The sequence below is a fragment of the Triticum aestivum genome, chromosome 2D (assembly GCF_018294505.1).
Source record: "Triticum aestivum cultivar Chinese Spring chromosome 2D, IWGSC CS RefSeq v2.1, whole genome shotgun sequence".
NCBI lineage: Eukaryota > Viridiplantae > Streptophyta > Magnoliopsida > Poales > Poaceae > Triticum > Triticum aestivum.
This window is the reverse complement of record NC_057799.1, coordinates 87,866,338-87,888,348: the sequence shown is the minus strand read 5'-3', so window position 1 is coordinate 87,888,348 and position 22,011 is coordinate 87,866,338. Positions and strand designations below refer to the sequence as shown.

The 22,011-nt window shown below is 45.5% G+C and overlaps 2 protein-coding genes and 1 pseudogene across 2 annotated transcripts; all 3 read left to right on the top strand.

The window, feature by feature from the left end:
- Positions 1-4,210: 4,210 nt before the first annotated feature.
- On the top strand, positions 4,211-6,807 carry LOC123051839 (uncharacterized). Its single transcript, XM_044474815.1, has 2 exons — positions 4,211-4,384; positions 4,485-6,807. Exon 2 carries the CDS (start codon positions 4,589-4,591, stop codon positions 5,642-5,644), a length of 1,056 nt encoding a protein of 351 aa, XP_044330750.1. The 5' UTR covers positions 4,211-4,384; positions 4,485-4,588; the 3' UTR covers positions 5,645-6,807.
- Positions 6,808-7,863: 1,056 nt separating this feature from the next.
- On the top strand, positions 7,864-10,799 carry LOC123051837 (uncharacterized). Its single transcript, XM_044474814.1, has 3 exons — positions 7,864-8,036; positions 8,131-8,199; positions 8,322-10,799. The coding sequence occupies exons 1-3, from the start codon at positions 7,959-7,961 to the stop codon at positions 10,005-10,007; spliced, it is 1,833 nt and encodes a 610-aa protein (XP_044330749.1). The 5' UTR covers positions 7,864-7,958; the 3' UTR covers positions 10,008-10,799.
- Positions 10,800-11,013: 214 nt separating this feature from the next.
- LOC123051838 (uncharacterized) lies at positions 11,014-15,872 on the top strand (annotated as a pseudogene).
- The last annotated feature ends 6,139 nt before the right edge of the window (positions 15,873-22,011 follow it).

The window sequence follows — 22,011 nt, the reverse complement described above, 5'->3', positions numbered from 1 at the left end:
CTTTTTTTATTGGCTAGGAGGTGTCGTGCGGGGTAGCTATTTGAGTACGGGAGGCGTGCGATCAGACCCCTGCGCGTGCTCATCGGGAGAAGAGCCCTTTGACCGCTACCCACCGCGCAACTCCCTCCTAACGTCTCCATTAATGGCGCCCGAGCCCTTGTTCTACGGCGTGGCTATATGTCTCACTGGACTGAGATTTAAGAGAGAAAAATGAAAATCTGAAAAGAAAGTTTTGCATGGATCTTGATGTAAGATTCGACGGACCTATATAGCATCGACTGCGACTTATAGCCAGCATGATGAATATAAGGACAATGACAGTGGATAATAATTGTCTTACATATTTAGGAACACAATTAAAAAAGCCACATGCGGCAACGCTCGAAATACACAAGGGCAAAAGAAGTAGGAAGACAACAACGATCTGGCTCGCTGATCTCTACTTTCTTGATGCATTGCTGCAGGCCGCGGGAACTAGTCTCCGCGGCGAGCGGCGATGAGCTCTTTCTTGTCCTCCAGATGCTGCTTGAGAGCATCCACGGATTCCTCCACCAGCCTTCTGTGCTCGATGCGTGGTATGGCATTCTCGTCCATAAGTTTCTCGACGATGACGCCGGTCCTCTTCAACAAGGCAGTGGTCTCTTCCTGCTGCTCCACACTTCCGATGATCTTCGCCCTCGGCAGGTCATGCTCGGCCCGGAGCTTCGCATTGCTCTCATTTAGTTGTCGGATGACGCCGGTAGCCTGTTCAAACAAGGCTTTCATGTCATCCTGCAACCTCGCCCAGCTGGAGATCTGATCCATCTGGCTAAGGATGATGCCATGCATGCGCCTGTAAGAGTCCTCGCCTTCCCGCGAGACATTTTCCCAGGCCGCCGCGGCGCTGGAGGACATCTCTGCTGCATTCTCGGCGCGGCGGGACATCTATTCTGCTTCCGCGGCGTGGCCGGACCAGTCTGTTGCATCGACGGCGCAGTGGGACCTCCGTGCTGCTTCGGCGGCACGGCGAGACCTCTCTGCTGCTACGGCTGCGCGGCAGGACATGTTGGCTGCTTTCGCGGCAAGGCGGGACATCTCTCGTGCTTCCGCTTCCATGCTCGCGCTCCCTGGTGGCAATCTCTCGACCCATAACTCATGCTGGCCACGGCAAATGCAAGGGAACGATGTGAATGACTTGTTTGTTTTTGTGGATGAGGAGTTGAGGAGGGATGTGTAGTCATCTTGGAGTAGTAGTATTTATAACCGAGTACTAATACGCTCCTAAGTGGGAAACCATTTAGGTTTTGATCGGTGTGAACAGGTTTGCAATTTGGAATGTGACTGGACGCAGGCTAAAAATTTATTGACGGTTCTATAATTTCTAAGTGCGGCACTATTCCCGGACGGCGTAACGTGGGCACGCTTTCTCGGCCGCGTACGTGGCGTTTATGTTCTGTTGCCTAATCGCAAACAGTTAATTCTTTTGAAGTGTATGCCCTCAATTGCACCTTGTCAAAAAGTAATGCGGTAGACCTTCTTTAACATGTGTTAAAAACAAAAACAAAAATCAAAACAAGGACCTTGAGGTTAATTCCACTGATGGGATGTGTCATAAATGTCATCCCATCAGTGGGATTAACATCAAGACAACTTCCCATCCGGTCACCCAGCTCATGCCTCCCCCAGCCTGAGCACAGTTAACTTGAGAGTTCTCTTAGATGAGCTATTGGTGGAATAGCTAGTCCTTGCTGATATAGGATGCCCTCTTCGCATCCTTATGGCGTACCCGGATGACCGCCCGTCGCCCAATGGCCAATAGATGTTGTGTAGACAGAGCATATCACATACGTCTTATTAGAATCAATCATCTGTGTTATTATCGGTCTTCGCACACATTTCTGATTACAGACCTGTTTGCCGTGTATCACACACATCTTGATATATTGAACCGTTTCTGTTCTCTTGTCTCAATGCAAACAGTTCATCCGAGTGAACCGCATGCCGTATATCGCACACACCTTGATCTGGCTGGCCGTTTTTTTTGTGTTGCCTAATCACAAACAGTTCATCTGAGTTTACCGTAAGTCATATATCGCACACGCATTCATCTGGCTTCCCGTTTCTTTTGTGTTGCCTAATCACAAACAGTTCATCCGAGTGAACCGTATGCCGTACATCGCACACACCTTCATCTGGCTGCCCGTTTCTTTTGTTCCTCCTCATCGCAAACGGTTAATTGAACTGAACCGTATGCCCTGCATCGCACACGCAACTAAAATCTAAACCGTGTTTGATGCATCCTCCATCGCAAACGTTTTGCACCTTTTGACGGTTTTTTACACCATCGTTTGCGATTAATGCATCGCACACAGTTTCGTCGAAGGGTCTCTGATTGTAGTGTCGCGTTAGCAGCAACCTGCAGTAGTGTCCGTAGTATGGGCTGTGACGTGTTGGTAACATGCAATAAGACACGACCTACAAACATCGAATCAATGAAAGCATGTGTTGATGTGAGAGAAGACATCAAGAAATCAATACTTTACATTTAAGAAATATCTTAAAGTTAATCCATTTTGAAACCAAAGATTATAGTTACTCTTTCTTCCAAACATTTCTGAGAAAAGAAACACGGAAGGCACTACACTCATTGACCCTTCACACCTTGCTTCTACTCATGGCTCCATATACATATTCTTAAGCGTGTCCTTGATCACCCGTTGATTCTCTCTACAATTCGCAGATAAAAAGTGAGCCCACGTGTTGGACCAAGTGGGACACAGAGGAAAAAGAAGGAGAAATAGTGGCGAGAAATTGAAAAAAGGTGGTATGGAGTCATGGTTAACATGACATGTATTAGAAGCAATTGATAACAACCCAAAATATCAAGGCAATTGTAGGTCCGTCAACAAACTTACTTATAAGGTGTAACGCATATACTGAATTCTCTGCAGTTGCACATGTATTTCAACAATATATGAATACTTATGATGGTGGCGGCGGGATGATGACCTTCAGCGCTTGGCGAAGATGCCTACCGTGGTGAGGTCGGCACAGATGCGGCCATAGCATGACCTCATTGGAGGAGAAAATATTGGGCCACGGGCTCAGGCACGGAGAGGTTGGCGATGGCAAGGCTACATTACAATTTTAAGCCAGATTTTCGCTTTTACAGAAAATCCAGCCGTCTCCAATCGCAAGTGACTCGATACCCTTTACAAGCGTGAGTGACTCGACGTTTATGGTAATCAACCCGCATTCCAGTTTTAAGTCAGAATTTCACTTTTAGAGTAAAACCCCTTATGTTTCTGATAATCAACCCACACGTCAGCTTTTAGTCAATTTTTTTCTTCTTTTGCATAAAACGCCCTAATAATTGGGTTAATCAACCCGTAGTACATATCAAATGCTTTAAAAAATATTCATATATTCTAGCCCTAACTTCAAATTTAACATATTATATATGAAATTTGATTAGAAAGATGTTTATAATATGAATATGATGTTATTTTACCTGTTAACCGTTTTAAAAAGATACAATTTAGGATGCAACCTTAATCAATAGTGCATGATCCTGTTTTTTTTTTCATACCGGTGCCGAGTCGGATTAAAAATGAACAAGTCAGCAACATCAAGATTAGAGATGAAGTGAACCATCTATAACCACGTATACACGCCTCGCCAAAACCTCACATGAAAAAGTACAGATTTCTCATCTTATGGCGAGAGAGACGTCTTAGGATTGACACTATTCAAACATATTGTGATTGTGTGAGCACTGGGACCGCCATCACTGAGCGTGGGAAGGAGAAAAAAAATCGAGGGTACGCCAAAGGCGTACCATAGCTTTATAGGAGAAAGAAAGTATGTACAAGAGGGAAGGAGAATTTTGACAACAGAAATGGATGCCATGTGCTGAAAAAAAGGACGTAATAGTGCGTGGTACTCCAGGGGAGATAGACAATTTATGAGGCAGATTGTAATGATCCCACTTAATTAATGAAAGCTTTTCATTCGCAAACAAAAAAAGACGTGTATCTTTGAGATACTCATGATTATTGTTGTGGAGTGTGATCTTTTTAAATTTTTATAGTACTACTAGACCTTCTGAAAGTTGGAATGATTCTATCCCTGTCTTTATTTCCCAAGCACTTGCAATTGCAAACGATATGGTGATTTGAGGAATAAAAGTCTTGACAATGTTAAAAAAGGAAATGCCTTCGGCAGCCAGAGAGCCCGGAGAGGCCGGAGCAAAGAAAAGGAACAGAGGAAGAGGCTCGGAGAACAGAGGAACAGAGCCGCGCCGTGTGGGTGCGCTGGCTGACGGCCTCGTGGAGGAGCTCGGGTACCTGCGCCTGCCCGCTGATGGAATGGCCGTGGCGGCACATCGCCTGCCCCGCTCCAGCAGGTACGCACACGGCCAAGGGCTTGCCCCCTGTGAATTCGAGTTCGAGTTCATTTCCAGTTCAGCCGGCGACAACTGGTAATCCGAGTCCGGCAAGAACCAGGAGCTCTCCGATGAATAAAGGCGCCTGCGGCGGGAGCACTGGCTCCAACTCGATTCGTTCGCCTCCCTCCCCGATCCCCAGATCCAATCCAGGACGCGGCATCGATGGCGGCGAAGGTGCTCCAGCTCCGTAGCTCCGACGGCAAGGTGCTCGTCGCTCCGGCGTGGGACTATCGCCCGACCGCCGCCCAAGCCCTCCCGCTGGAGATGCGGGTGCCCTCGCGCACCCTCGAGAGGGTGCTCCAGTACTGGACCAAGCACAGCCTTGCCAAGGCCACCGGTGAGTCCCGGGAGTCCCTCGCCCGCTGGGACGCCGACTTCCAGCGCCGTCTCGACGAAGACGGCCTCGCCAAGGAGGCCGCTGCAGCCGCCCAAGAACTCCGCCGCTACGGTGTCGACCATGGAGGGCGTCCCCATCGCCACGGCGCCACGGCCGCATCTGATGTCGCTGCTCCTGCCAAGGCGGCCCGTGGTGATCCCGTCCGTGTCTGGTGTGTCAACCGCGGAGAACGCAGCCATGCGCCGGCGATGCCCGGCTCCTTGGATGCCTCTGATATTGCCTCTGCCGCGCGCCCTGGGCCTGCCACCACCTTGCCGGCTGCTACTGGTGCTGACCCCGTGGATGTCCGGTGCGCCATCCGTGCCCGTGGACGCCAGATGGCTCAAGACGAGGAGTCCGCTTGCCACCACCGCAAGCGCCCGGCTTCCAAGGCTCCAATCTGCCTGCCTGCCACTGCTGCTGCGCCTGTGAAGAAGGTCTCTCGTCAGGTCGCTTCCAAGGCTTGCTCTTTCGTCGGCTCTACACCACTGCCTGCCACTGCTGCTGCGCCCAGTGTGCAACCGAAGCCGCAGATCAGCATGCGCGAACTGATCGAGAACGCTCGCCTCACCATGGCTCGCCTCGACAAGGCTCGCTCTGCCTCCGAAGAAGAGGCCAGCCGTCGGCGCGACATCGAGCGCAGCCGAGCGGAGGCCCAGCGAAAGGTGGAGCAGATGGCGGACACCGTGCAGTTCAACGACCCCTGGATCCATTACTCCGACGTGACCAAGTCCCCTGAGGAGCTGCTCCAAGCACGACAGCAAGCATGGCGTTATCAAGCTCACCTCCTCGAGATGGCTCGTCGACGGGACTTTGCTCAAGCGATGCAAATCCACGGGTGATGGAAGCAGAGCAAGAAATCATCAACAGTGCAAGCTTCTTGGTGGTAGTCTTACATCAGAGGAGAAGAGTCGGCAGTGAGAAAAGCAGAGGGAGCAGAGGAATCTAGTTGCAAGCTACAAGTTGCCAACTATGTAATCTAGTTGCAAATTTGTAGGAGTACTGCTGCTGCGCCTGTGAAGAAGGTCTCTCGTCAGGTCGCTTCCAAGACTTGCTCTTTCGTCGGCTCTACACCACTGCCTCTCACTGCTGCTGCGCCCGGTGTGAAGAAGATGACTCCAGTAGTTTCAACTCTGCGCGCAAGAAGGGGGATGGGGGAGCTCAGCTGCAAGATTCTGAAGCAAAACCGTGTCACCGCTGCAGCACCAAGGAAGCAACCAATTCCTTGGCTGCGTCCAGTGGTATTACGCCTTCCCTAGTCTTTTAGTTGCTTCCTAAACCATGCACACATAAGTTTCATTTAATCTTTGTCCCTCTAGGTTCTGCACTTGCTTACCAACATTTCTAGTGTTCTTTGAATCCCGTTCAGTCATTAGTAATTTTACTAGAGTGTCAGCAGAGTCTCCATCTAGCTAGGCAGCAAAAATCTTGTTAAGATGTGTACGACATAGTTACACTACATCCACACCTGGTCCTAAGTTAAGGGTTTAAGTAAATAAAGGGCATTTTCAATAAATCAAAGTGAAGCAGATGAGCCAAAAAAATTGGAAACTCATGTACTGCAATTCCGGCCCAAGACAGAGCGTAAAACGCACTCGCCGCAAAATCCAAAATGCCCGTTTGCTACCCGGCTTGTAGCAGGAAAAAAGGAGTAGAATTGAACTTGTCGATACACACAGTTATCATGTGAGCTGCCTAGCGTCTGGAGACTATGCTGACTCTCCTGTAAAATTAATCTTGGCTGAATTGGATTCTTAGGCATTGGCGTCTTGGTGAGTTAAAGTTGCAGTTTCCAACGAGTAACATTGGTTACTGAACTCTTGTGTGTGTGTTTGTGGGTGAAGCTTTGGGCTAGGCAAGTCCTGAATGTATCGACTATCAAGTCGTATTGTAATCAATTTCAGACATGAATGAAAAATTGTTGGCCAAGCAAGTCCTGAATGTATCGACTATCAAGTCATATTGTAATCAATTTCAGACATGAATGAAAAATTGTTGGCCTGAATTTGTGCAGAGCATTTGAGTAACTTTCTGTATATACGATTGTTGTATGCATCTGTGACTTCTTAAAACATTCTGCTGCTCTAGTCAGAAAAGTGTGACTGGTGAACCACATAACCATGTTTGGGACAGTTATTGGTTAGAAGATATTCTGATTTGAGATACTGCAATGTCAAGAGGTTGCATCATATTGCAGCTATTTGGCAAATAGGTTTGGCTTTTCTCAGATCATGTTAGCTTTTCATTTGAATTATGTGCAATAGCAGTGTTGCATATCCAGAACCCCTAAGAAAATTTCATGTCCATTTGAATATGTTACAAATTCCACCATGTTAATACCCAGTAACCCAAGGGACCTGGAGTGGAATTTTTGTGTGGAAAGTGACTATCAAGTTGGTCATATGTAATCCTGAATCTTTAGTGGTCACTACGCCCATGGGAGACTGCAAAATAACTCGTCTCTTATTTCTTTTCTACTGTACTTAGTTACAGTTCGATGATTTTGTCATGCTCAAATGCCAATCATATCTTGTTTAGATATGTTCCTCTCTGCAAGCAAGGATGATGCAAAGAGATGAGCATGCTGAACAGTTTCTCTGAATCCAAGTGCAATCCCTTATTTTCCACCACAAATAAAATTTACATTTTCTCCTCATGTCATTGCTGGTGATTGCAGTGTCTTTAGAAACCTCCTAAACAGAGTCATTTTCGCCTCATGTTATTGCTGCTTTTTTTCCAGAGAAATTGGCAGAAATGCTGCCGATTCATTAGACTGAAAAAGAAATGAAATGTACAAAGATAATGTTGCGTCATGCCTGCGTGGGGAATGTATGTTGAGTCATTTTCTCCCATTGCTGAAACAATATCCTGAATCTGAACACTAGCTCAGTCCCGGATAACACAACAGCAACGTTGGCGTGCTGCACGGGGGCCTTCAAGAAATGCAAAGCCCAGAGCCCAAGCAAAAGCAAGCGGCCCATGCTGAACAAGGCCTGGCCCTTGCTCTCCACCAGAAAACGGAGCGAAGGGTCGACAAAATGGAGGGAAAGCTCTTCCGTTCTGAAAAAAAATAGCTCCTCCCAATCCCTTCCCACTGCCAAGCTCGAAACCGCCGCCGATACTCCCGACGGTAGCCCTGCTCCGACGAAGCCGTCCATGGAGGCGGCGGCGGAACCCCACGCCTCCGACTCTTCCGCCTCCCCTATCGGCGCCGACGCCCCCGCCTCCAACCCGGTGCGTTCTCCTCGCCGCCCTCCGCCTCGGTGTACCACTCGATCCATTCCCCGCCGCCCCTTTTAGTTGAAGTTTGTGTGTTCTGGGCTCGCAGGGTGCCGCCGCCGGCGCGAGGAAGCGGAAGGCTCCGGCAGCCACGGCGAGGAAGCCTCGGAAGCGGCAGGTTTGTACTGTACCGCACTGTACTGTACTGTAGCAATAAGTCACTAACCTGCCGCCGCAATCTTGCTTGCTTGTTTGATTCGTCTGAAGCTGTGCCATCTGTGGTGTCATTGTTTGGTGTAGGCTCAAGAACCCATTCAGATCCCTGCATACTACGGACACAGAGAAGAGTTTTACTGCGTGAAAGGCGATGATTTAGTTGATTGTTCATACATTTCTCCTAGAGTAAAAGATTGTGCACACGTAATCGGCCAACTGCCGCTGCAGCCGCAGTCGATGTCATTGGTGGATCTACAGCTCTGGATCTTCAAGCTGTTCTGGCTCCATCCAGAAACACAAGATCTCGCTATTAAGGGGTTCATCAAACAACGCAAAACTGACTTGTTCGACGAATTCGAGCCTGACTGGTATATGGAGTACTGCCCGTGGGACACACACTATTTTCAAACTGACAAGTGCTGGAGTGCCTTTGCCAATAAATTAAAGCGGAAAAGGAATGTGACGCAAAAGTTCATGTTGTATGCAGAATGCTCTGAGATCAAGCACTATGGTATTTTGCTCAAAGCCATACATGATGATTACTCTCAGTTGACAAGGGTTGTGTTGCCTGGGACGAAATGCCTGACAACTTCTAACTTCCGCTTCCTCCGCCTAGTGGAAGACCTGTCAATGACACCTAAGGAAATTATAGCTTATCTTGCTGAACACTATGACGAGCAGATGAGTCCCCCTGAAGCGTGGAGGGCAAGACAGAAGGCTCTGGAGCAGGAGTTTGGTACATTTTATGATTCACACAACTTTGCCCCAAGGTTACTTAAGGACATAACATGTAAAACCCCTTGGGGTTTTGTAGACATCAAGGATGCAGAGGTTGCAGGATGTAGCAACTTTCGAGTCCTCCACCGTATATTTTGGGCTTTTGGGCAGTGTGTGCAGGCTTTCAATCATTGTCGCCCTGTGCTATGCATTAAAGGCACACCACTATGCGGGAAATATCAAGAGGTGCTGTTGACTGCTGTAGCATTAGATGCTAATGGTTACTCCATTCCAGTAGCATGTGCCGTCGTTGAGGGGGAGACCAAGGAAAGCTGGATGTGGTTTCTTGGGAATTTGGAGCAAGCAGTGAGGCATCCATCGGATGTTTGCATTATACATGACTACAAAAGAGAGTTGATCGATGCTATAGAGGACTTTCTAAGTTCCGATCAACGACAATGGCAGAAAGTAGAAAGCCGGTGGTGCATGGAACACCTTGCCAAAGACTTCTTTGCATATTTTGGTGACAAGAATCTGGTGTTGATGTTCAAGAAACTTTGTCAGCAGAGGCGACTAAATAAGTTTGTTAAAATCTGGAAGGAGCTCGATGAGCTGACAACAAAATATACAGTAGAGAGAGAAGGTGGTACTAGTGGGGAAATGCAGCAAGAGTTAGTCCAGCATGATGAGGCAGACCTGGTGGCACAAAGCCCATGCAACCGACCTGATTCAGTGGGCTCTGAGGAGGAAGGAGATCATGCCAATGAAAACGAAGGAAAGGTAACAAAGTTTTCTGACTGGATCCGTCTGAAACCAATGGAGAAGTGGTCACTGGTGCATGACACAAAGGGAGCTAGGTACGGCATCATGGGCGCTGATATATCAAATATATACAAGAATGACCCTGTATTGAAAGGGATAACATGCCTTCCGCTCAGTGCGATAGTGGAGGTGACATTTCTGCGCTTGGTAGAGCACTTCAAAAACACAAGTGCTACAGCAAATGAAGCAATTGGCAACCCATCAATGAACTTCCCTGAACGGGTCCACTGAAAGACTCTACTGAGACAAAAAGATGGGCTGTCAAAAAGGTAGAGGAGGTAGGATGGGCAGTTGGTCAGATCTAGTATGGATCGTACATGGACGATAGTTGGAGTCGGCGGCTCTCCTAGGCTTCCCTCATCTGGGATCCCTGGGGAAGAGGATCAAGTTGGCCCTTCAGAAAAAGGAAAGGACTGTTTTGTTCCTAGCCCCTGGGGCGTAGATAGAATTAGATAAAATAAAATAAATAGATTTGAAAGTCCTAAATTAGACCAAAGGAATTCCGTCTGCTAGAATAAGAAAAAGCGCTTCCGAATTGATCTCAACGACCCATATAACAAGCTACACCAAGTAAGAAGTGTAGAACAATTAGCTCATAAGGACCACCATTGTATAACCACTCATCAACAGATGCAGCTTCCCAAATTGGGTAAAAGTGCAATCCGATCGCCATTCCAGATAGACTGAGCAAAAAAAGGGTTTCATTTGGATTCCCCTATTTTGAAAATCGCATATTAATTTCCTTATGCTGACCCATACCACATAGTTCCAGCAACTACGAAAGCTGCAAAAAAAAACAGCAGCGATACTACTGGAAAGTACAGTTTCAATATTGCCCATACGTAATCCTTTATATAGACGTTGAGGCGGACGGACACTAAATATCCATAAAGGAGCCGAATGAAATCAAAATTTCATGTTCGGTTTTGAATTAGAGACGTTAAAAATAATCAACCAACGTCGACTATAACCCCTAGCCTTCCAAGCTAACGATGCGGGTTCGATTCCCGCTACCCGCTCCATTCTGTATAAAAGGAGTATTCTCTTTGTCTAGACATGTTAGAGGCTTGTATTCAAGCCTTTTTTGTCCACCAGTTTCTGGTACTCCAGAGCGGAGTAGAGCAGTTTGGTAGCGGGCTTTCTTTCCGCACTATTATGGATAGTCAAATAATGGGAAAAATTGGATTCAATTGTCAACTGGTCCTATCGAAAGTAGGATTGACTATGGATTCGAGCCATCGCACCGCAAGCAATCGACCCGGATCATTCAATACGACTTTCCTGATCGGTATCAGGGCTGGGAAGAATGGTTGGGATAACAAACAACCATCAGGTTTGTACTTTGGATACCCCTATAACCATCAAAGATCGTTGAAGTAGCTAATTCCTCTAAATAGGAGGCGTTGAAGCTTGGATGAAACTAAGCAGAGGTCCGAACCGACTGATGTTGAAGAATCAGCGGACTAGCCGCAGCTTGTGAAGTATGGAAGGCGATCAAATTCGAGTTCGAGCCGGTAGATACTATTGATTAACTAGATAAAACTAAAGATAAAGAAGGTATAAATAAAAAAGAAACGAAATAAAAAGAGAAAAAAATCAGTTATGAAATGCAGTAATTCTCCATTATACCAATTCATAATTTCTACTAGAAATGACGAACAGCCACCTAATATCTTATCCGCCTCTTCAGGAAAATGAATATCTCCGGAAAATATTTTGAGTTCCGTATGATTATTGATCAATAGTAGAATAGAATAATCCCTTCATAGAAATAGGAGACATAATTTAGAGAATTTTTGGTCGGCAAATTCGAAGGAATCATTGAGTGAAAAAGGAGCAAAGAATGACAAAAGACGAGGGCCTCCAAAAAACTTCTTTTCGTTCTATGAACTTTAAGGTGTATGATGCCATTCTATGAGTCGCTTCCTTTTTGCGTATGGCACCCCCACTCCCTTTGGCAGCATCTACTAATTCGGAACTTAATTTGAAAGCCATATTTCGACCCGGACGCTTTTGGGATGCTTCTAATAACCAACGAATGAGAAGAATTCCTGAACCCAAGAATTCAAAATGACAAGTTCCTCTTTACCCAGAAAAAAAGAACCACTTAGAATAGCCAAACAGATTATATTTGTCGAGAAATGCAAAATGGTATGGAGGTCCACTCATAGGAAAACCCAACCTTTCCCCGCATCCGGCACTACTGCAAGGGTGGTCTTAAGAATCCAAAAGAGGTTGCTCAGAAGAGATAGATGTATCCCAACCTCTATTGCTCTCGCATAAAGACTTTTTTTTTACGCGACAGGAAAAAGTGACTACGAATTCCCCTTTTTGTTTGCGAATCCATTTTGACCCTCCTTTTGGGAATAACAATAGAGGTACTCGTAATTGTGTGGTTAGAAAGAGAAATATCTGCGTCGATACAACAACGTATTGGTCCTGAATATGCTGGCCCCCTGGGCCTGCTTCAAGCTATAGCAGATGGGACTAAGCTTCAATTAGAATTCAGGTTAAAGAGGGTCTTTATCCTCGTCGTATTCTTTATATGGAAATCCGGGGCCAGGGGATCATTCCCTTGACTAATGTATAAGGTATAAAACCCCTCTTTCTCTAATTTAGAATTAGAAGGAATTCCACTAACAACACAACGTAATTAACTCGATGACATGAATTCAAAAATGCACAAATCCAAGATGCATCGCGTGATTTGCCTAGACACCAAAACCAGAAATGTTTTCCAGGGGAAACAGTTTCGGAATTTTACAGTTCAGTCGAGGCAGAAGAACGAGGTTGTTCACCTGAAATCGGAAAGCATAAGTAAGTTTGGCGAATCCACAATACAAGAAAGTGCCACCTGTTCATGCAACAAACCACAGCTGCTTCACAGGCCCTGCACTCATGTCATCGCCGTCTGTTGTCAGATTGGGGTTAGCACTGCTACATACATGTCTCCATACTACAGTCTGGCCTACCTAGGTAGGATCTGGAGTGGAAATTTTGATGAATATAAGATCTCACGCGGTTACAGAAGTATCACGCCATTTGAATGCAACACAACAACTTGGATCCCAGACAAAAGATTGGAGTGTGGTCTTCCTGTTTTTGTAACATCGGACTGCCTAGAAACTGTTGCGGATGAATCAGAGCAACAATGCAACACTGGAAATGGATCAACTGAAGACAATCAAGGAGTGACAACACGCACTGAAGAACCTAATGAGATTTAAACTTCTGTTATCACCTATCAAGCTATTAATATTCTGGGCCCTAAATAGGCAGTAGTCACTGTCAAGCTTATCCTATGTAAACTCTGAACCTCTGGTATTATTTGCAGTGCATGAAAACTGAATTTTAGGCTTATTAAGACAATATGGTTACTAGGCCCATGGGAGACTGCAAATCAACCCCTCTATTATTATTTTTCCTGTAGGTTACACCGTTACAGTTTGATAATTTTGTTGGAACTCTTGCATGCTCGAATGCCAAATCATTCTAGAAGACATCATTTCTTGTTAAGAATGCTGCCAGGGAATCCATATGCAAATGTGGTGCAGAGTTCTGGTCTACAGATTATTTTTCTTCCAAATAGCCAGTCTACAGATTTGCCATCAGGTGTTGACATGCTGCTTTCAGTTTGCTCTGTTAGCACATTTACCCGTGTTAAGTTGGTCTTTACAAAAACAAATATAATGATGTTATGTTTTTTTCCCACGAGAAACTGAACGAGCACTGTCTATTCATCATTAAATGAAAATAAATGATATATACAGAGATAATGTTGCATTGTTGGTCAATTCTTTGCTACTGTTCTTCATCATTCATCATGTTTTTTTTCTTGGCTGTATTTTTTCCGTTGTGTCGAAACAACATACTATAAAGAATCGTAATGCATATTTCTGCAGTTCTGCTGCATTTTTCTGCTGAGTGTTGGATGATGAAATAATTTCCAAGATCTTTCTGAACTTCTTTACGTCTACAAACCGAGGACCATTCTGAACTCAGTTGTTTTTCTTGTGTGTTTTTTCCTTCAGAACGTTTTCCTTTTGGTGTTCATGACACCCATTCCTAACCTCATTGAACTAGCTAAGTTGCTTGATTAAACTGATGAATAATGAGTATACAAAATCAGTAAACCATTCTTGAGTTGGAACAGGCCAACAACCATGTCCATTAAATGAATAAAATCACTCTCGCCCAGAAAGATTTTGAATGAAAGCACATGGAGCTGGACGGCTGGACCATGTTTAATTCTTTTTGCTGCAGACACTCCCTCCGATCGTTACTGGTGGTGCTAATCTCAGTGATTACTTCCCTCGGGAACTAAAGATGACTACTACTCCAGTAGGTTTCGGCGCCGGGGCACGTCGTACCCGTGTTCGGGAGATGTGTTTGCTAGGTGATGTTATTATGTAGTCATGATAATGATAGGAGAATATGGTGTTAAATAACACAATTTAGGATTAGGAAATCCACCCTTTTTTGTTAAAATGATGTCTTGGATTATACGATTATATTATGGCGGTAAGAAATACATTTAAAATTTTAATAGTCAAATATATATTCATTTGGGAGGCAAGAAATAAAAAACAAGTTTTCCATGAACAGTGAGGTCAAAAAGATGTTGCACCTTTTGTCACTATTCATTGCTGAATTTTTTATATTATGGTTTTGAGCTTGAATTTGTAAATGTTTCCACTGTAACATGGTTTCCATCTTATATTTTCTACTGTTTCTTTTAGGGGTGTCTGCTGTTTTATTGCGAGCTTTTGTTTTCTAGAAAATAATATTGCGAGCTTTTTTAGGAGAGTTCTTTCTCAGTGGGGATGAGAGCCCAACAGCAAATGGAAATAACGGCCCAGGTACAAAAGCTCGCGGAACCTCCTGGCGAGCGGCCCATCACGAGAAAATGGAGGGAAAAACTCCAGAAGCGAGGGAAAACCCTCTTCCCATTCCCATTCCCCAACTGCGCGAACAGAAAGAGATGGAAACCCACGCCGACGGCGGCAACCCTGTTCCGACGAAGCCGGCGATGGACGAACCACGCACCAGCGCCGATGTCGCTGAAGTCCCGTCCTTCGCCGGCCCCGACGCGCTCCCCGTCCCCCAGCCGGTACGCTCTCCTCGCCGCCCTCCGGGCACCACTCGATGGATTCGCCGCCGCCCGTTTTGTTGAAGATCTGCGTGTTCTGATCTCGCAGGGTATCGTCGCCAGCGCGAGGAAGCGGAAGGCCCCGGCGACGGCGACGGCGAAGGCTGTCAGGAAGGCTCACAAGCCACAGGTCTGTAGTTCACTGTACCCATCATCTCATTTGATAATTTAGTTAGTCTGAATTTGTCCCAGCACTTGCTTGGCTGTTTGATTCGTCTGAATCTCTTCCATGTGTGTTGTGGCATTGTTTGATGGTGTAGGTTGAGGAGCCGATTCAGATGCCTGTGTACTATGGATGTAGATCACCGTTTTCCCGCGTGCGTGGCAACGATTTAGAAAACAAATGCGCTCACTTAATCGGCGAGCTACCGCTGCAGCCACAGTCCATGTCATTGGTGGATCTACAGCTCTGGATCTTCAGGCTGTTCCGGCTCCATCCAGAAACACAAGATCTCGATATCAAGGGGTTCCTCAAGCAACGCAAAACTGATTTCTTTGACGAAGAGTCCTCCGAACCGGACTGTTGTTTGGAGGACTACCCATGGGACATGCATGAATTTCTGACTGACAAATGCTGGAGCTCCTTTGCAAATAAATTGAAGAGAAAAAAAATGTGACGCAGAAGTTCATGTTGTATGTGCAATCCTCTGAGGTCATGCACTACGGCATTTTGCTCAAAGCCGTACATGATGATTACTCTCAACTGGCCACGGTTGTGTTGCCTGGGACGGAGTGCCTGGCAAGTAGTCGCTACGCCTTCCGTGACCTTGTGGATGACCTGACGATGACAGCTAAGGAATTGGTACATTATCTCACTGGACCCTTAGGCGAGAAGATTAGTCCCGTCGAGGCGTGGAGGGCAAGACAGTTTGCTCTGGAGAGGGAATTCGGTACCTTTTATGATTCACACAACACAACCTTGCCCCGAGGTTGCTTAAGGAAATAGCACGCAAGAACCCTGGTTGTTTTGTTGACATCAAAGATGCAGAGGTTGCAGAGTGTAAGGGTTTCTGAGTCCTGCAGCGTATGTTTTGGGCATTTGGACAGTGCCTACAGGCCTTCCATACCTGTCGCCATGTGCTATGCATCAAGGGCACACCACTATGTGGGAAATATCAAGGGATGTTGTTGACTGCTGTGGCATTGGATGCTAATGATTTTTCCATTCCAGTAGCATGTGCTGTCGTTGAGGGTGAGACCAAGGAAAGTTGGTTGTGGTTTCTTAGGAATTTGGAGCGAGCAGTGGTGCATCAGTCTGATGTGTGCATTATACATGACTACAAAAGGGAGTTGATTGATGCTGTGGAAGACCTTCTGAAATATCAATATCGACAGTGGCGTAAATCAGAAAGCCGGTGGTGCATGGAAGACCTTGCTGAAAACTTCTTTGCGTATTTTGGCGACAAGAAGCTGCTGTTGATTTTCAAGAAACTTTGCCAGCAGAAGCGACGCCATAAGTTTGGTAAAATCTGGAAGGAGCTAGACGAGTTAACGTCGACATATATGGCAGAGAAAGAACGTGGCGCTAGTGGGAAAATGCAGCAGGAATCAGTCAAGCATGTTGTGGCAGAGCTTGAGGCGCAAAGCCCATGTAACCAACATGATTCTGTGAAGGATGGGAAGGAAGAAGATCATGCTGATGACACCAAAGGAAAGATAACAAAGTTCTCTGATTGGATCAGTCTGAAACCAAAGGAGAAGTGGTCACTGGCATATGACAGAGATGGAGCAAGGTATGGCATCATGGGCAGTGATATAGCTGATGTATATAAGAACGACCCTGTGTTGAAAGGGATCACATGCCTTCCGCTCAGTGCGATAGTGGAGGTAACATTCCTGCGCTTGGTAAAGTACTTTGAAAACACAAGTGCTGCAGCAAACAAAGCAATCGGCAACCCATCAATTAACTTCCCGGAACGTGTCCAGGTTGACATGAATTCCAAAATGCAGAAATCCGAGACGCATACACTTACGTATATGTACACCGATGAGAAGAATGCTCGTGGTGAGGTATTGGATCGGAAATTTACAGTTAAGGGAAGGAAGAGGGAGGTGACTGTTCACCTGAAGTCGGAATATACCCGCAGCATGAATAAGTCTGAAGGATCCACTGTTGAAAAAACTGTCACCTGTTCATGCAGCAAGCCGCAGCTACTTCACAAGCCTTGCTCTCATGTTATCGCCATCTGTTGCAAGATTGGTGTTAGCTCTGCTACATTACAGTGGCGGACCCACCATTGGGGCGAGCTGGGGCGGCCGCCCCGGGTCGCCGGCGGCGGAGGATCGACCCCCACCTACACATCTGCCTGCTGCAGCGCTGTTCTCTGTTTCAGAGTTCAGAAAGCCAGAGGTCGAACCGTTGAAGCCTCAAACCGGTACATCAGGGAGCGGTTGAAGGGGTACGTGAGGCCGTGAGGTAGAGAGAGATTTGGGCAGTTGGGCTGGTCCGGTAAACCGTGTTACTACAGCCTACAGGCCCAAACAGACGACATGTCCTCCAATCGATCCAGAAAAAGAAAAAAAAGATCGGATATTCATTTTGGTACCCGGGTCTAGATGCACCTGATGAAACGGTATAGACGGAAGCCACAGTTTTCCTGTGCCGTGTACTGATGTGCCACGTACGCCAAAGGCGTTGTCATTTATTAAAAGCAAAACCTACCCAACTATCATCCTCTGCTGCATCCTGAATCACTGAATGACTGATAATACTGACACATTCAGACGATATTGTACCAAAAGATCACATCTTGCACATTCTTCAGCAGTGGTGCAGCTCAATTTTGGTGCCATTTGATGTTGCAAGGCATTCCTCCGGCATTTAGTTCAGATGATGTGAATCCCGATCCTGGCACACGTAAGCAAATTGAAGAGTACACAACTCCAGAAATTAGAGATGAAATGAGAAGGGCATATTTGTCGAAAGGTGTGGGGCATTTGTATGGTCACGATTTTCCTCGTACTCGTTTTGGGAATGATTGGCGGAACTTCAAAGAAGCACGGTATGCATTCATAATTTTGTAGGTCTCGTTTGGAAATTGGAATTATGGGATCATATTGTGGCATAAATGAGCATTTCAAGCGACAAGATCCATGTTAGCAGTTTACTGTTTCTAAGAGCCTTTTTTTTGTTGTTGAATGCTTGAGTTCTGGTTGAATAGAATTGCATTTGTACCCAAAAAAATTAGAAATTAAATGTTTGCCCCAGCTAACTTCAATTCCTGGGTCCGCCACTGGCTACATACATGTCCCCATACTACAGCCTGCCCTACCTAGGTAGGACCTGGAGTGTTAATTTCGGTGAATCTAAGATCTCACGCGACTACAGAAATATCATGCCATTTGAATGCAATACAACAACTTGGATCCCAGACAAAAGATTGGAGTGTGGTCTTCCTGTTTTTGTAACATCAGACTGCCTAGCAACTGTCACGGGTGAGTCAGAGCAACAATGCGGCACTGGAACTGGATCAATTGAAGACAATCAAGGAACCACAACAAGCTCAGAAGAACCTAATGAAAATTGAACTTCTGTTATTATCTGTCAAACTCCCCAAGTTATTCATATTTTGGACCCTAAATATGCACTAGTTGTTGGCTGAGCTTATCCTATGTAAATTCTGAACCTCTAGTATTATTTGCAGTGCTTATATATTCTCTCGCGAAAACTGAATTTCAGGCATATCGCCCATGGGAGACCGCAAATCAACCCATCTCCAATTTATTTTCTACTATTTGATCATGGTTTGATGATTTGCTTAGAACTCATGTATGCTCAAATGCCAAATCATTCCAGACGACATCATTTCTTGTTTAGATACTTTTCTCTCTACAAGCAAAGGATGCTGCAAGATCTTATCCTCTACCACACACAAATTTTACACAGTCTTTGCTACAGAGTCTCCAGAGTTCCAGGCTACATAAACTGCTAAAAAGGACCAGTCTACAGAGAATTGCCATTGAGGTGTTGGCAAGCTGCTTTCAAGTTTGCTCCCTTGGCACGTCTGACTTGTGTCATGTTGGTCTTCGAAAAAAATAAACAGAGTAAACTGCAGGAACACCGCCTATTCATTAGACCGAAAAGAAATGATATGCGTCGTTGGTAAATTCTTTGCTACTCTTCTGTTAATCCGAAAATAGAGTAAACCGCAGGAACACTGCCTGCATAGGGAGTGTATGGGTTGAATCTTCTCCCATATAGCCTGCATATTTCTGTAGTTCTGTAGTTCTGTAGCTCTACTGCATATTTCTGTAGTTCTGTTGAGTGTTCCATGATGATACAGAACGTCGCTGTTTCCAGGATCTTTCTGAACTTCCTTAAGTCTACAGAGGACCATGCTGAACTCTGATGTGCAATTGTTTTTCTTTTCCTTCAGAACTTTTTTCCATTTGGTGTTCATGACATCATCTATTCCTAACTTCATCAAACTAGCTAAGTAGCTTGCTTAGACTGATGAATAAAGAATCTACAAAATCACAGTGAGCTGGAAAATGTTTAATTCATTTATTTTGCTGTCAACACTTTTAGACTGATGCTCTCTCTGGTGGTGATAATTACAGCCCTGAGCTTCCCTCGAGAGCTAAATATATACTACCACTATTTCTACATGTACGTTTTGGCAGTTTAAATTGAACTGTCTAGACATCTTATATTTAGCAAAGAGGGACTTGCACTACACTGTCCGGCGGTTAGCTGCACCGACCGTTGTGTAATTCTCCCCCTCAGAAGAAAAGCACACAAGGTAAGGATGTTCTTGCAGCGATCCACGATCAGCGGTTACGTTTTGGCTCCAGGGATGAACAATAAAATCTCAAAGGAATTCAAAACAAAATGACTTTTTTACCAACATACATGTCCACTAGATACTTTCAACATTTCAGAGTGCAGATGCTTGTACTACTAGACACTTGTGCCCTGCTATATCTCCTCATACTAACGCAATCAAAGACGATCGGCAAAACACTGCCAAGAAGCACAGAAAGTTTGCTTCGGTTCCTTCCCGGGTTCATTCTCCCTCACTGGTTCGTCAGCGCTTACCACTGTCGTTCACCTGCAAAGAAAACGAAGTATGGTGTACTCATTGATGCACAAAAACAGAAGTTTTTATGAGATTCATTCATTCACATGATTTAAAGACATACATACCTTTTGTATAGGGATTTGATATCTTGTCGCAACGCCTCGTTGTCAAGAAATCTATCCCCGCTCTCTGAAACATCCACAGCAGCAAGCTCAAAACCATCATTTCCACAAAGCTCGTTCGATTTGAACCACATCTTGGACACCCATTCCTTTCGAAAGGCCGTGTTGTGGTCCTCCTCTTCTGGCGAGTCGGCAGTGACAAGGCGGTAGCAGTACACCATTTTGGACTGCCCTGGCCTGAAAGCACGCCCGATCGCCTGGCGCATCACGGAAGGGTTTTCGTACGCACCGACGAGGGAGATGCCCTCGCCGCATGCCTTGATGGAACCGAAGAAAACCTTAGCATCCGGTGATTGGTTGAATCTCTCGACAGCCTCGTCTCGCTGATCTGGAGTTGATTCACTAGTCATGCTGAAAATGTGCACCTCTGGAATCCATCCTTTCTCTCTTACGAGCAGCATTTCCAAGAAAATCAGAAAACGCACATACCGACTGAACACGAGTACTTTCTCTCCTGCCGCTTCTGAAAGACACAACAGATTGTATATAAACTTGGCCTTCGCGACAACTTTGATATCAATTCCACACATGACGGAACCGATCTTCTCAACGACAATATATCGGTTTTTGCCTTTAACGTTCTGAATATCCTTTAAGCACGGATGAAGAGAAACAACACTACATTTTGCACTTTTGCTGAATTTCCCCAGTCCCACCAAACCCCTCAGGATCTCTTCCTACTCAGTTCTCATTTTCAGAACACGGTCAAGTCCAAAAGTCCTGGTAGCTCCTCCGAAAGCTCGCCTTGATAATAGTGGAGTACATTTGCAGTTAGCTCGCGCAGACTCTGGATGATCATCGCTCTCATTTTATCATTTGTGTCCTTTTGAAGGTTTTCTTCTACAAAATCACATAACTTAACTGAAATGTTCTTTGACCTTGCATTTTTTCCCCAACATGTCCACCTTGCTTAGTATGTGCTTCACTATCGCCCGGGATCCCTCCGTTTTCAAGAATTTTGGCCGGACAAGGTTCAAGATGTTGAAGACCTGTTTTACATGATTCTGAAACAAGGTTCCTGAGAGCACCACTTTGCAAGGAGTTCGTATACTTTCCAAGTGCAGCCAGTAAGTCAGTTTTCTCATTTCGCGGAGTGCGGCCTTCATCTAGGATGACAAGGCTTGGGATCTTAAGCAACTTCTCCTGGCACATGACGGCTTCTGCTTTATATGTCTGATCCGACACTATGCATGCAAATCGAGACATTTTGAGTTAATAAAGACGCCCTTTATCGGGAAAAATGCATACAAATTGAGATACCCTAGCAGCACTATGCTTCTCTTTTCTTCCCACAAGTTCAAAACTTTGAGTTGTTCAGACTTCAGACCGGTTATCAGCTTTGGAGTAGAAGTCATACAGGGGAATGGGCATGTCCGAAGGTTTGCCTTGGATCTTATGGTCAGCAATGGGGCTGGATGCGCCACGGTTTCTGCCGCCTTGTTGGGCATGGCAAAGGAGGCTATGTTGATGCTTTGTTACCTCAATGTAGGAGATATCCCTTACATCCATTCAGAATTTAGCACGTGTTTGACGGTCCGGACTAGAACACTGGAAGTTTTCAACATTCTTCGCAAGTCATATGCGCTTGATGCTGCTGGTGAACATGGTAAGGATGTGGCTTCTTCCGCTGAGAAATCTACGAGGGACGTCATTGCTGAGAATATTGTCAAAAAATCGAAGGGAGTTGACAAACCTGATGCAAATCAGGAGATGACAAAGAACAGAGAAACTGCTGTGGCATCTGCTAAAAGAAGAGATGATGAGGATACACTGGGTGATGAATCTTCTTTAGATAGACACCATGGAAACACCAAGGAGAGCGAAAATATCAGCAGCATTGGAAAGACCAAGTCATTGATTAAATCACTACGTCTGAAGTGTGT

Coding starts and splice junctions, on each gene's coding strand:
- LOC123051839 (XM_044474815.1), top strand. CDS start 4,589: ATGGCGGCGAAGGTGCTCCAGCTCCGTAGCTCCGACGGCAAGGTGCTC.
- LOC123051837 (XM_044474814.1), top strand. CDS start 7,959: ATGGAGGCGGCGGCGGAACCCCACGCCTCCGACTCTTCCGCCTCCCCT. Junction 8,037..8,130: donor ACGCCCCCGCCTCCAACCCG/GTGCGTTCTCCT, acceptor CTGGGCTCGCAG/GGTGCCGCCGCCGGCGCGAG. Junction 8,200..8,321: donor GGAAGCCTCGGAAGCGGCAG/GTTTGTACTGTA, acceptor TGTTTGGTGTAG/GCTCAAGAACCCATTCAGAT.